Source organism: Anomaloglossus baeobatrachus, chromosome 12 (genome assembly GCF_048569485.1).
Source record: "Anomaloglossus baeobatrachus isolate aAnoBae1 chromosome 12, aAnoBae1.hap1, whole genome shotgun sequence".
Lineage (NCBI taxonomy): Eukaryota > Metazoa > Chordata > Amphibia > Anura > Aromobatidae > Anomaloglossus > Anomaloglossus baeobatrachus.
The window spans coordinates 25,158,322-25,173,172 of record NC_134364.1 but is presented as its reverse complement, the minus strand read 5'-3'; the positions used below and the strand labels follow the sequence as shown (position 1 = coordinate 25,173,172).

General features: G+C 47.7%; 1 protein-coding gene across 1 annotated transcript; it reads left to right on the top strand.

Annotated features, from left to right (window-relative positions):
• Positions 1-303: 303 nt before the first annotated feature.
• On the top strand, positions 304-14,648 carry LOC142257510 (lysophosphatidylserine lipase ABHD12-like). The gene is made up of 13 exons (XM_075329653.1): positions 304-563; positions 3,187-3,314; positions 3,479-3,581; positions 8,033-8,152; positions 8,501-8,531; positions 11,177-11,222; positions 11,303-11,432; positions 11,710-11,747; positions 11,979-12,058; positions 12,302-12,384; positions 13,172-13,250; positions 13,838-13,959; positions 14,518-14,648. The coding sequence occupies exons 1-13, from the start codon at positions 463-465 to the stop codon at positions 14,537-14,539; spliced, it is 1,083 nt and encodes a 360-aa protein (XP_075185768.1). The 5' UTR covers positions 304-462; the 3' UTR covers positions 14,540-14,648.
• The last annotated feature ends 203 nt before the right edge of the window (positions 14,649-14,851 follow it).

Sequence of the window (14,851 nt, the reverse complement as noted above, 5' to 3'; positions counted from 1 at the left end):
TATTCCCTGGGGAGGGCCATGGGGGGGCCCTTATTCTGTATGAAGGTTTCCATTCACTGACGGCAAGCAGAGATTTTGAAAATATTGAGCAAATTAAAATAGAGAAAGTTTAGGGAAGCATGACATATCTTACAATCACTGCCTTTCTAGGTAAATCTTATGTTTTCTATTGCTATTTGTATTTACTAATATAGAACATTTAATTAATCCAAATATTTTATTTATTTATTTTTACGTCAGAGAAGTGGGATAATATGGAATAAAGTTGTGCGATTGCTTTCCATGCGACTTCCTCATACAGACGCGTGAGCTCAGCAGAATACCCCACTGCTTGGTCCTTGTAACGTCTAATGCTGAAAGCCATAAATACAGAGGAAGTGAAGTTTCTGTTCTCCTTTGACCCAGTGAGTGTTTGCTCCTCGGTCCTCTGACACTAGGAAATCCCAGACTGCCCAAACCAAAATGAAGAGAAGAGACGTCTCCCAAAAAGAGGTCTACGGACCCCAAGTCATGGCTGAAAGCCCCAATATATCCAAGCCTCGGAGCAGAACTCCTAAGCCCCGGTGAGTTTTCATATTCTTATTCGTGTCCAGCTAATCATTGTCAGCATTGTACTTTGCTCTGTGTGATGATCGGTGCTGTCTGCGTATGACACAGGAAAAGCAAAAATCAGGATTTTGTCAAATTTGGGGATTAATGAAACACCCACACAAAGACGAATAGATACTGAATCTACAGTCTTATACCTTAGTGTTCTTATTATAAAATGTCACCATATAGTGTAGATTAAACTGCCATACTGTACACATGTAACGCCACCATACAGTGCTCATAAATAACGCTACCATACTGTATACATCACTAATGGTCCAAACAATATTCATAAATGAGACTGCCATACTGTACACATAAATAATGCCACATACAGTGCTCACAAATAATGCTGCTATACTGTATACATTACTAATGCACCAAACCATACTAATAAATGATACTGCCATACTGTACACAAGTAATGCCACCATACAGTACTCATAAATATCCATACTGTAAACATTACTAATGGAAATGGACCAAACAGTGTTCACAAATAACTCTGCCATACTGTATACATTACTAATGGTCCAGACAGTACTAATAAATGAGACTGCCATACTGTACACATAAGTCATGCCACATACAGTGCTCATAAATAATGCTGCTATATTGTATACATTACTGCCATACTGAATACATTACTAATACACCAAACCATACTAATTAATGATACTGCAATACTGTACACATAAGTAATGCCACCATACAGTGCTCATAAATAATGCTACCATACTGTATACATTACTAATGCACTAACCCGTACTAATAATTGACACTGCCATACTGTACACATAGCTAATGACCACCATACAGTGCTCATAAATAATGCCATACTGTATACATTACCAATGCACCAAACTATACTAATTGACACTGCCATACTGTACACATAAGTAATGCCACCATACAATGCTCATAAATGACACTGCAATACTGTATACATTACTAATGCACCAAACTGTACTAATTGACACTGCCATATTGTACACATACGTAATACCACCATACAGTGCTCATGCATAACACTGCCATATTGTATACATTATTAATGCACCAAACCATACTAATAAATGACACTGCCATACTGTACACGTACGTAATGCTACCATACAGTACTCATGCATAACACTGCCATATTGTATACATTACTAATGCACCAAACCATACTAATAAATGACACTGCTATACTGTAAACATTAAAATTACCATACAGTATTCATAAATGACACTGCCATACTGTACAAATGTCACTATACAGTGCACATACTGTAGGTTAAACTGCCATATTGTACACGTAAATAATACCACCACACAGTGCTCACAAATAGTGCTGCCATATACATTACATAAATTACACTGCCCTAATGTCACCATACACTATCCATAGATTATACTACTATTATGTACACATAACTTGTGCCCTCATACAAATATCATTGCCATACAGTTTTCTGAACTAATGCCATCATCTAGTCTTCATACATAATACTGCTAGGGTCATACTGTACAAATAACTAATCCCACATATTCTCATTAATAAAACTGCCATACTGTAATGCCACCATACAATCCTCATAACTGACCCTGCAGACTGAGGAGATAATGTCACTATACTGCGTACATAGATCATACTGCCATTGTGTACACATGTTGTGCTCCCATACAATACTTAGAAATAAAGCCGCCATATGGTACTACTAAATAACCCTGCCGTACTATTGCTGTGGTGGTCTTGGGCAGTGGAGTGATTACTGGGTGGTCTACGTCAGTGAGTTGTTTAGTGTTACATTTAGTTATATGATAATATGAGTAAATACTTGTGATGTGTATGGTAGTCCTGTCAGCACAGGGATCGGAAATCCTTTATATTCACATTCCGGCTGCTCCCAGTCACCACCAGAGGGAGCTAACTACATGTGGGAATACAAAGTTCTCAATGATGTTAATGAGGGCTGTAATAAGATTGATATGCAAAGATTCAGGATAGAAAAGTGCAATTACTGCCGAAACCTGTGTTACACCTGTAGATCCCGGTACATGCGTGATAATGCCGGTTATTGCTTATCTATTCTGTGCTGGGGGATGTGATTCCTCATTTGGATAATTATCAAACTCGCACCCACAGCACATTATACAGGACAATTGCTAATAATACAATTCCTCAGGGCATTATCTAGGGTAGTGCCAAACCAAATAGCGAAGTGATGAGGTCAAGTGTATAAAAAATGGCTAAAGTGCACGACACATATTACAACACCGGGCCGACGGGTCACACGCCTGTCACATGTGCGCCAAAGGTTATTTCAGTTCCTCAACCTTAAGGTTTCATTCTTATCTCCAATTATGTCACTTCCATAACGTAACACACGAGTTCTGCCTGTCCGTCCTTCCTGCTGAGCCGAAGGACAAGCTGTGCTGCAGTGTGCAGCATGGAGGACAAGCAGAGCACTGGTTTTCAGGCAGCCACAGACTCAAATAGACAATGCAGCTGACCTGAAGTCACTGATCACAGAAGTGTCAGACACGGGCAGTGATGTCTCCACCGCAGACATGATGTAATATATTGTAACTCGCGCTCTTCTTTTTCAGGCGGTCTTCCCGTGTCTTGTCCTTCCTGAAGTCGTGTGCGATAACGCTCGCCGCCATTTATATTTGTGTCCCGTTTATCGTTAGACTCTTCCCCGCGCTGTTGAGCAAAGTGGTTTACTTAAATATGGGTAAGTCTCAAGATTGTGCCTGAAGTGTGGTGAGGAAGCCTTCACTGTAGACAGCGTACAGGGGGCACACAGCGGGGGGACAGCTGGGGGGACCATCAGTCAGGACCGCGGACCCCCGGAGCTCCTGTCTCTCTGCACTAATCACAGATTTATTTTCTTCATAGTAAAAGTCCCGCTGTTTGTTGACTTGAAGAATCCGGGAGAAGTCGTGAATCTCACAATAAACTTCTATCTGACCTCAGAAGATGGAGTCACCTTGGGGATCTGGTCAGTAACCAGTGCTAGATCCATATATCTATCCCTCCATCCATCCTTCTATCCATCTACCCTTCTATCCATTCACCCGTCCGTCCTTCTGTCTGTCTATCCATCCATAACTATCCATCTCTATATCTATCCCTCAATCCAACCTTCCATCTATTCATCCACCCTTCAGTCCATCCGTCTGTCTGTCCATCCGACCATCTATCTATCTATCCATCCATCTATCCATCTGTCCACTGTTAGATTCCTCTGTCCATGCCTCCATTTCTTCCTCCATCTACCATCCACCCTTCTATCCATCCACCCTTCTATCCATCCACCCTTCTATCCATCCACCCTTCTATCCATCCACCCTTCTATCCATCCACCCATCCACCCTTCTATCTATCCATCCATCTACCCTTCTATCTATCCATCCATCCACCCTTCTATCCATCCACCCTTCTATCCACCCTTCCATCCATCCATCCACCCTTCTATCCATCCATCCATCCACCCTTCTATCCATCCATCCATCCACCCTTCTATCCATCCATCCATCCACCCTTCCATCCATCCATCCACCCTTCTATCCATCCACCCATCCACCCTTCTATCTATCCATCCATCCGTCCATCCCTCCATCCGTCCATCCACCCACCCTTCTATCTATCCATCCATCCGTCCATCCACCCGTCCGTCCGTCCCTCCGTCCGTCCGTCCGTCCGTCCGTCCGTCTATATAGATTGCCAACTTGACTTTCTATTTTTTGTGGACAGATTATAAATCACAGACAATATTTTTTGTGGACACTTTGGAAGCCATGATAAATCCCTCTGCCTCTGTGCCCGTTGTCCTCCGCCCGCAGTTCTGAGCCTCCTCTGCAGTCCCTGTCAAATGTGGAATTAGTTTATATAATCTGTAAATTACTTCAGCTCCACAAAAAAATCAAGGCGCGTCTTAGTTATTATTTCGTGCCTTATTGTTACAGACTGTTCTGGAATTTTTGGACATTTGGCAGAGCCCAGATGTGTACGCCATGATGAGGTCTCCGTAGTTGCGTATGTGTCGCCCTGGGATAAGGGGTACTCAGATCCGGGCCACGGAGTCACTTCTGTGGGTATCACGGTGGCATGACCCGGTCTGTGATCCCAGGCTCCACAGTAAAAAGGGGATTGGGTAAGGGAGATTGTCCGTGACGCCACCCACGGGTTGTGGTGATGGTGGACACCACCGCTGCGATGAAGGTGCGGGACTCCCGGGGAAGGTGTTGGGATGCAGCTTTGGATGTTAACCCCTCCGTGGGTAGGGGTAGTTGGTCCCAGGGCCCGTTCAGGGATAGGCAGGGCGCAGTGCTGCGGTGCGGTGCCCGAGGGCACGGGCGTACTGACAAGTATTTCACACAGAGTCACTGGTAAACTAGGAATTGCCGGTGTCCGCAGCCTTCGGTACGGGGGGTGTTAGTGTCCCACACACGGTGCAGCAGCCCTTGTTGTTCTTTCCCTACAGCCAGGTGCCTCTCTCTCCACTCTCTTCCTCTTTCTCCTCAGCCGGGAACGGGGAGTCCACTCCCCTGCAGTGATCCGGGTCACCCTAGGTACCGGCGGGCCACTACCCTGCCCCGGCTAGGCTACCTCTGGCCCCTTCCTCACTAACAGCCTGTCCCGGCCCTTTCGGAGCACGCTTCTTGATCACTTCCTTCTCCAACTACAACTCAACTGTTTACTCCTCACACTTTCAACTCTCAACTCATCTCACTCCAGCTCTGCCTGAGCTAAACTGCCTGGCTTTCCCGCCTCCAGGACTGTGTACTCCTCGGTGGGTGGAGACCAACCGCCTGGCTCCACCCCCTGGTGTGAACATCAGCCCCTGGAGGAAGGCAACAAGGATTTGTGTTCTGACCTTGGTGTTCCTGCAGGGATGTGGGGTGTGTGGTGGTGTTGTGACCTGTGACCCCTGGCTTGCCCAGGGCGTCACATTCCCCCTTAGCAAAACGCAGACCGTCCTCGGGCTGCCCGTCCAACACCGGTTTTATTTTCCTTTTTTTTTTTTCTTTTTTTTTTTTTTTCTTTTTTCTGAAAAAGATAAAACCATACAATACATGTAAAATAACATCATCCCACAACGGGAGGCACTTTTATTAAACGTTACGGTAATAAACGGTTGCGGCTGCCGCTCTCTCCCACCCAAGTAACCTGGCCCTGATGCTGCCCCTAAGAAACAGGCAGCACCCCTTGACCCCAGTCCTGAACCAAATTACCCGAGCGGGATCTGTCCTTCCCCTCCAGAGGGTAGCCACCGGTTCCTGTGGTGGCTGGGCCCCAGCCGGCTCTGCTGCGGGCCCTCCCTCCAACCTGCCTCTCCGGAGGCGGTACGGTGGCAGTTGCAACAAAAACCTATTATTTACAAGCCACTAACGTTTGTGGTTGCCCTGCAAGTTCACGGGCTTGTCCATAGGAGTTCCTATGCAAAACAAATTTTTCAAACGGTCCCCACGGGGACAACTGTGCCGGCAACGGCCGGTTGCAAATCACGGTAGGATAATCAGGTTACTTTCTCGGTTCCATCTCACTTATCATCATTTTCAAACTTTTAAACAAACACACTGGTGGTCCCAACGGGGACTACTGCAGCGGGACTCCGCTCCCTTGGAAGCGGCTACCACCGCAGGGGGTCGGCCCACTCAGGGAGCGAGCGGTACATGGGGTTCTCCCTCCATTGGCAGCTCAACCCCAAACCACTGACAGCCGTTGGGAGCGGAGGCAACGCACTTGGGACCTCCTCCTCCATCAACAGCACTCCCTCCGGACCCCCGGTCGCGGTGCTGATATCCGTCTCCCACTCAATCAGGGCTGGTTCCGGGGTTTGGGTGGACTGATCGCGACGCGGTACGGCTGCAGCGGCCCCTTGCTCACGGGCGCCCACTACGGCAACCATTCTGCGCATCTCTGCCTTCCAATCCATCAACTGCTGCAGGCTCTGCGCCCTCACCTTCACGCAGAACCTGCCCAATTCCCGCTCCAGCCACGCAGCGGTCCCGGCGGGGAGCTCACCCGGGCCGCAGTCCTCAAAAGCTACTCCTCCTCGTTTTCCCCCAGAGCTTGGGTACTCCAGTGGCGGGTATTCCCGCACTCCAATTCGAGGACGCCGCCATTTCTCCATCCGTGTCCCCCTTAGCCTTTTTCCGGCTCCCCCTCTATCGGGGCGGGGTTTTGGCCTTCGCGCCTCCACTACTCGAAGACGCTCGAGCGGGGACTTTTCGCGCCAAAGATGGCGGCTTCTGAAATTTTCCAGCCGGACACCTCCGGCAGTCACACAAGGCGCACTTCCACCAATCGGTAGAACGGTAGGATCCTGTTCGTGACGCCAAATGTGTCGCCCAGGGATAAGGGGTACTCAGATCTGGGCCACGGAGTCACTTCTGTGGGTATCACGGTGGCGTGACCCGGTCTGTGATCCCAGGCTCCACAGTAAAAAGGGGATTGGGTAAGGGAGATTGTCCGTGACGCCACCCACGGGTTGTGATGATGGTGGACACCACCGCTGCGATGTAGGTGCGGGACTCCCGAGGAAGGTGTTGGGTTGCAGCTTTGGATGTTAACCCCTCCGTGGGTAGGGGTAGTTGGTCCCAGGGCCCGTTCAGGGATAAGCAGGGTGCAGTGCTGCGGTGCGGTGCCCGAGGGCACGGGCGTACTCACAAGTATTTCACACAGTCACTGGTAAACTAGGAATTGCCGGTGTCCGCAGCCTTCGGTACGGGGGGTGTTCGTGTCCCACACACGGTGCAGCAGCTCCTGTTCTTTCCCTGCAGCCAGGTGCCTCTCTCTCCACTCTCTTCCTCTTTCTCCTCAGCCGGGAACGGGGAGTCCACTCCCCTGCAGTGATCCGGGTCACCCTAGGTACCGGCGGGCCACTACCCTGCCCCGGCTACCTCTGGCCCCTTCCTCACTAACAGCCTGTCCCGGCCCTTTCGGAGCACGCTTCTCTATCACTTCCTTCTCCAACTACAACTCAACTGTTTACTCCTCACACTTTCAACTCTCAACTCATCTCACTCCAGCCCTGCCTGAGCTAAACTGCCTGGTTTTCCCGCCTCCAGGACTGTGTACTCCTCGGTGGGTGGAGACCAACCGCCTGGCTCCACCCCCTGGTGTGAACATCAGCCCCTGGAGGAAGGCAACAAGGATTTGTGTTCTGACCTTGGTGTTCCTGCAGGGATGTGGGGTGTGTGGTGGTGTTGTGACCTGTGACCCCTGGCTTGCCCAGGGCGTCACACGTACACCCGGCCTCTGGTCTCCAATGTGCCCCTGTATATTCGGGGTGGGTGGTGACTGCCCTGTATGAAGCACCCGGCTCTGCCATTAGGCTGAGAATCCTCCAGAGCTATTAGTATGCAGTTACCTAATGATGCGACAATCAGGGGGAGACGTCCGCTCTGAGCCCCCTATTAATTATGCCGTTCTCATCTCTTGTAGGCACACGCTGCCCGCCAGCAGGGGAGACGAGGCCAAAGACAAGGACCAGCGCTGGTATGAGCGAGCACTCGCGGACGACAATCCGGTCATCATTTATCTCCATGGTAATGGAGGAACCAGGTGATTAGACTCATCCATAATAAGGGGACCGTGATTACACTCCTCTGAGAAATCATATAATGGCCCGTCATGGAGGGAAAACACTGAGGCCATCTAGAGTGTCAAAAAACAGAGGCACGAGGCGCTCATTCCTTACAGAGTTCTGAGGAATCGGGATGTAAAATTGTCTGTATCGATCTATGTAATCTTTCCCCCTTATGGTCAGCTTCTCCTCTCACCAAAATGGCTGATAACAGAGAACAGTAGTTTCTGTTACCTGCACAGATGATGGGGAGTGCAGATTGACGATCACAGTAATATGGAGAGGAGTACAGAGCTCACGTCATTGTCCTTTTTCTCTTCCCTCAGGGCCGTCGATCACCGAGTCCAGCTCATGAAGGTGAGAGTCCACTCTTGGAGGATTTTCTTATATATTAGACTATGGGGCAGACATCCGACATGTGCAACCTGATACTTACAGTACCTTGTGCCAACACATTCATCATCATCATCATCATCATCATCATGGGCTTCCCATCCACCGGCACCCTCTTGCTGATATGCCTGACGTGCCACGTAGTCTTCAGCTTTAGATCCTATCCAGTTCTCCTCCTTGTTGTGTAGCATAGCACTTGTTGGACTGTAGGGTCAGCAACAGTTAAGTGTTGGGACTAGCCCACCTTGTAGGGGTCAGGTGTAAGGGGAAAGTGATGGTTCACTCTGGAGGAGTCAGTGAAGACCTAGTGAGCGAGAGTGATGGACATGTGGTTGAGAAGGTCACATAGAGTGGGTGGTTTGAAGCAACAAAGGAAAAGAAGAGGAGACGGAAGACGAGATAGCGAGAACCTCGAGTGCTGACAGAGACACAGTGTGAACAGCATTAAAATGAGAGACCGATCCTCAAACTGAGTGGTCCGAGAGAACAGGAGCCAAAGGACAGGACTTTAGTGGCCGGGCCCATAAGCTATAAACTCTACTGTATCTCTGGGACTAACAGCACAAGTAAAATATGAAGCACCCCGGGGAACTTGGACTGTTTCTGAACATGCAAAACTGTACCATGCTGGAAGATATGTGCCCACTACATGGAGTGTGACGTTCAACGGATGAAGCGTTGAGTAAACTGTTGTTTGAAAAGATCTGTGAGAGTGAGTCATCATCCGGTCTTGGCCAGCCTACGTCTGTGGCCTATATGGGTTCCCAGCCCACATGGCCCAACTCCACACGCCCAACCAGGGCCAGATGTTTCATGTAGCATGCCAGAGTCATCCCTCACCCATGACTGCTGCCCCATGACACCCTACACAGGGATGACTAGGTACTAATCGTGCCATGTATAGCTCCATGTACCGGAAGAATAAGGGTCTCCTGACCCTGTGGGGCACTTTGGAGGGAGTATGGCTTTCTTCATGGTGTGAAATACTCAGCAGCTCATAAACTAGAATGTAGAGGGCTGTCACATGCAAAAAAGGGGGAAAAGACCACAATTTGACAGGTGGGAGTCATAGAAGGGGAATGTCCACCTCTCAGACATGTGTCCCCTGATGACGCTTAGTTTGAGTATCTCAGGATTCAATGAGAGTCTCAAACAAAGCGTCATCATACAGGAAGATGGGAAAATTAGTTGGGGAGCAGTAGGGAATTTTTAATGTAAATGTAAAGTAGACAATATTTTAGCTTATGGTACTAAAAAGAAAGGGATTTAGAATGAAAATGACTTTGCCTTTGGATCACCCCTTTAAGAATGGCATTGTATGTAAGGCTAGTTTCACACTTGCGTTGAATGGCATCCATTGCATTGCGTTGTGTGATGGATGCAACGGATGTGTTGCATTTAGTGGCACAACGGATGCAACGGATCGTACAAAACATTGGATTTTTTTTTTTCTTCTTTAGGGTATGTGCGCACGTGTGCGTATTACATGCAGTTACGCTGCGTTCTGCACTGCAGCGTAACTGCATGCGTCCTGCGTCCCCTGCACAATCTATGGAGATTGTGCAGGGGCCGTGCGCACGTGGCATATTAGAACGCAGCGCTTCGGCTGCTGCCCGAATCGCTGCGTTCTAAGAAGTGACATGTCACTTCTTTCGTGCGGTTTGCATGCTGTCTATAGGGAGAGGCAGCATGCAGAGCGCACGTTCTCTGCTGGCACCATGCGCTTCAGAACGCAGCTGTTCAGCTGCGCTCTGAAGCGCACCTTTTCTGTGCGGTGCAGAGCGCACACGTGCGCACATAGCCTCACAGTTTTACCGGCGGCAGACTATTGTGAACGATCAGCTGATCGTTCAGCCGTCAAGAATGTGTGCGGGGGGTGGAGTGCAAGGTGGGTGGAGCCGAGCAGGGCCATGGCGCTGAGGACGTCAGTGTCGCGGGAACTGCATGGCTGGGGACGTGTGTGTGTTTGTACATGCGGGCTGCGGGAGGGGGCGGAGCCGAGCGGGGAAGTGTCGGGCTCCCTGCACACGTAGCCAGGGTAAATATCGGGTAACTAGGCAAAGCATTTTGCTTGGTTACCCGATATTTACCTTGGTTACCAGCGTACACCGCTTAGCGCTGGCTCCTTGCACCCGTAGCAAGGGTAAATATCGGGTAACTAGGCAAAGCGCATTGCTTAGTAACCCGATGTGTACCCTGGTTACGTGTGCAGGGAGCCAGAGAGAGCATGCGCAGCGAAATCCTACGCATTGCGCTGCTCAAAAAAACGTTCACAGCTGCGTTCCTTCCGCGGAAGCAACGCAGGTCCATCACTGGCAATCCGTCGTACATACAAGTCTATGAGAAGCAGCGGAATCCGTTAACGGATTCCGCTGTTTTCCAAAATGGCGGATTGCAACTGAAGGAAAACAACGCAAGTGTGAAAGTACCCTAACCGTATCATTAGCTGTTGATTGGAATGCTAAGCATGATGTTATAGATTTTGTTGTCCATCAGTGACCACCTGTATCTATACACTACACCCCACTGTGTACATACAGTAGTGTTGGCAGCATTATGCTCATGCTCTGCAGACGCCCCCTGCTGACCACTTGTGGAATCTCTTGCAGGTCCTCAGCAGCGCCGGCTTCCATGTCTTGTCTCTGGACTACAGAGGTTGGTCAGTTTCTGTTGGAGATTAACCCTCTCAGGTGCTGACCTCTGTAGGTTTATTATGACCTGTTCTGACTGTGCAGGTTTTGCTGACTCCACCGGCCAGCCCAGTGAGGAGGGGGTGACCGACGACGCCATCTTCTTGTACGAGTGGGTGAAGACTCGGAGCCGAGGAAACCCCGTGTGTCTCTGGGGACATTCGCTGGGGACTGGGTAAGTGACTACATCTGGTTATCAAGATCTCTGCTTGCAGTCATAGAATGAGGACCCTCATTGTTCCCAAATAAAAAGCCCAAAACGTCCAAAAAGCTTCTTGTCCTTCGTCATTCAATCCTATAGCCAGAGGGACCAGGAATATTCTCAGTAGTAGTTTTCTTTAAAAAAGGAGCGCAAAATTTTTTGAGGACACAAAGTTGGCACGTATGAGTTACTGCATTGACTTTCCCAGGATCAGATACTAATTTTTTATTTTTTTTTTCATTAATTACAGCATAGCCACAAATGCAGCCAGGAAATTACAAGAAAAGGGTGAGTTATCCTTCGATTTTTCAAGATCACTGCTTGCAGTCACTGAATGAGAACCTCTCATCCAAAGGAATGAGACGGGTGCATCCATTATAGTGCTTCACTGACAGCAAAGATGATCAAGTTTTATGGTGGCCCTTTTCAAGTTATGGCATTGACCATGTAGCCCTGAAAAAGTACGTGAACCCCATGAAATAAACCCAACTAGATTATTAAATTGCTGTTATCTGGCAGGTAATCCAGCCGATGCCGTGATCCTGGAGGCCCCGTACACCAATATCAGAGACGCCGGCGCGTTTCACCCCCTTGGGAAGGTGAGTGTCGGCTGCACAGTCAGAATAATGGGGGACAGTGAATTTCCCTAGAATGGTCTTTCCCCGTCCCTTTAAGACTAGGACGACAGTGACTCAGTTCATGGAGATTTCTATCCCTCCATATGAAATTAGGTCATAGAATCGGGACCAAAAGTCTCCATTGAGCCCTGGCCGTCCCACCATAGACTTCTATGAGAAATCTAACATTATTTTTTTCTATTTCCTTCCACCCTCTCCCTTCAGATCTATCACATTTTCCCAGGATTTGAGTATTTTTTTCTGGACACCATGGCGCTGGATAATATTGTGTTTCCCAGCGATGAGAAGTAAGTGCTCCCAACATCAGATATAACATGCCTAGCTAAAATTAAAGTCTATTAATAAAAACACGGATAAAAAAATGTCGGAGAACAATAAAAGGACCCGTTACTTGCCCTAAACATGCGATTTTGTTTTTTCCTGGACAAAGGTGAGTCCACCATATGAGGTGTGCACGGCAGGTACAGAAGTGTGGTGCGCTGTTTGAAAATTTTGGGACCTGTCTATTTGATTTTTTTTTTTTTTAACCTGGAATAAATGCCGCTCTTCTTCTGAATTCGGTGATGTTTTTCTTTTGTTCCTGCGCCTCTCCGTTCTTGAGATATGACCTTTTCTACTTAGTATATAAATCTAGTCTTGATAGCCAAGTGGGAGTGGTCCACAAAGTATGAAAGACCACCCCTCCTTAAGACAAAATTTACATACTGCAAAGAAGAGGCCATATCTCAGGAATAGAGAGGCGCAGGAAGAAAAGAAAAACTACGCCGGATTCAGGAGAACAGCGGCATTTACACAAGGAAAAAACAAACAGCATGCTTAGGGAAAGTGACAGGTCCTTTTTAATATAGAAAAGGAACTGTTACCCCTCCCATAGTCATAGGCCAGGTCTGCTATTGCAGTTTAGCCCTATTTATTGGATGCTGCAATACCAGAAATCACCTGTATACTAGAGTGGCGCTATTTCTAGTGCATGAAGTAGCACAATTACTATACTAGGAGACTACTACACATCGGCGTATCTTCTCCAGCCATAAAATATTTGGTTGATTTACATAAAATATCGTTTCCCTTCAGTATTAAAATGCTGAGCAGCCCCCTCCTGATTCTGCATGCAGAGGATGACCACGTGGTGCCCTCATCAATGGGGAAAGAGGTAAGCCGGGAGGGACAGGGCGTAACTGCCCAAGAAGGAACAGAATTGACTGGTCTCCATCATGTTAAGATTCATTGGGACCGGTAATTGGCAGGGGCGGGACGAAGGGGGCACCTTTTGCCCATACAGATCCTATAGGAGTCCCCCCAATTAAAGGGTCTGTCTAAAAGTGGGCATTGCTTATAGGTAACAACGAATGGCCCTCTAATACCAATGTCTTAGTCTTTATTGATCCCAGTCTTATTCTCTTTAAGTCATTGGAAAAACTGGCCATGTCTGCTACTCTGTCACTGCGGACCACCTGTCTGGAGACCAAATCTCATTAACATAGGTTACAAATGTCCATCTTCTTCCCAAAAACAGCGCCACAACAGTGCACAGGTTGCACCTGGTATTGCAGCTCAGCCCTATTAACTTAAATGAAGCTGAGCTGTAATACCGCTGCCAACCTGTTGAGAGGGTGTGGCGCAGTTTTTGGAAAGAGCAGCAATGTTTTGTTTTCGTTTTTTTTTTTTTTTGTTGTTTTTTTTTTATCATTGACAAGCCTTTTAAACATACAGATATAATGGTTTTGTCTTTTTTTCCAGCTCCATGAAATTGCCGTGAACTCTCGTCACCCCAGACACGTGAAATTGGTCTTGTACCCTTCGGAGTTGGGCTACAAACACAAGTATATTTATAAAGACCCCAAATTGTCAAAGACACTGTGGTATGTGGCCAAGATTATGCCTCTTTCTTTAGAAAATAACCCCCCCCCCCCCCACACACAAAAAAAGTCTTTCTTCCAATGGCGTTATGGGGTCATAGTTTATTTGCACCCCAACAGGTAAAGCAATGAGTTACCCATTACCCTATATACAAGGCACAATGCTGCACCCCATCTACACCTCGGCTTAATAAAGAATGTGGAAATTGGGTGGGGTGGGGGGGGAAATAAACACTTGCCATCAAGTTGTACAGGATAGAATATAAAACAGCGCCACCTATTGGCTACAGGCTAGATGTGGTACTGCAGCTCCATTATATTCTCTGCTATAGAGCAGAGCTGCAATACCAGACATGAACAGAGGATGGCGCCATCGTATTCTAGAAAACAGCTGTTTTTCCAATCCTTTATAACTATGGAGCCATAATACAGGACTTCAGATCTAGATTGTAGCGCCATCACTCATGTAATATGGAAGCTTCAGTGTGAACTGGGTCCAGACTCTAGGACCAGTTATATTTGCCTTCTACGCGGTGGATAATTCTGTCACTTCTTTCCTAGGGCTTTCCTTAACGCCATGTGACGTCGTCCATCATCCAGCATCATGGAATAGCCGCTGTATAATATTGTATTACTTGTTTTTTTTTTTGTTCTGGATTTATATCTTAAGAAAATAAAAGACTAACACATTACGCATATCTCCATATTGTGAATCCTGCAATCTGAGCACCAATCCGGGCAGGGATGCTGGGAGTTGTAGTTGGACAAAAAGTTAAGGACAACTTCTTTAGACTATGCCCACAAGACAATGTAGCCGCGGAAATATCTGGATTTTCTAGATAAATCCGCAGGTTCTAGCAAGTACAGACACTCCAAATGTTATCCTATGGGATTT

Coding starts and splice junctions, on each gene's coding strand:
- LOC142257510 (XM_075329653.1), top strand. CDS start 463: ATGAAGAGAAGAGACGTCTCCCAAAAAGAGGTCTACGGACCCCAAGTC. Junction 3,582..8,032: donor GGAGTCACCTTGGGGATCTG/GTCAGTAACCAG, acceptor CATCTCTTGTAG/GCACACGCTGCCCGCCAGCA. Junction 11,748..11,978: donor CAGGAAATTACAAGAAAAGG/GTGAGTTATCCT, acceptor GTTATCTGGCAG/GTAATCCAGCCGATGCCGTG.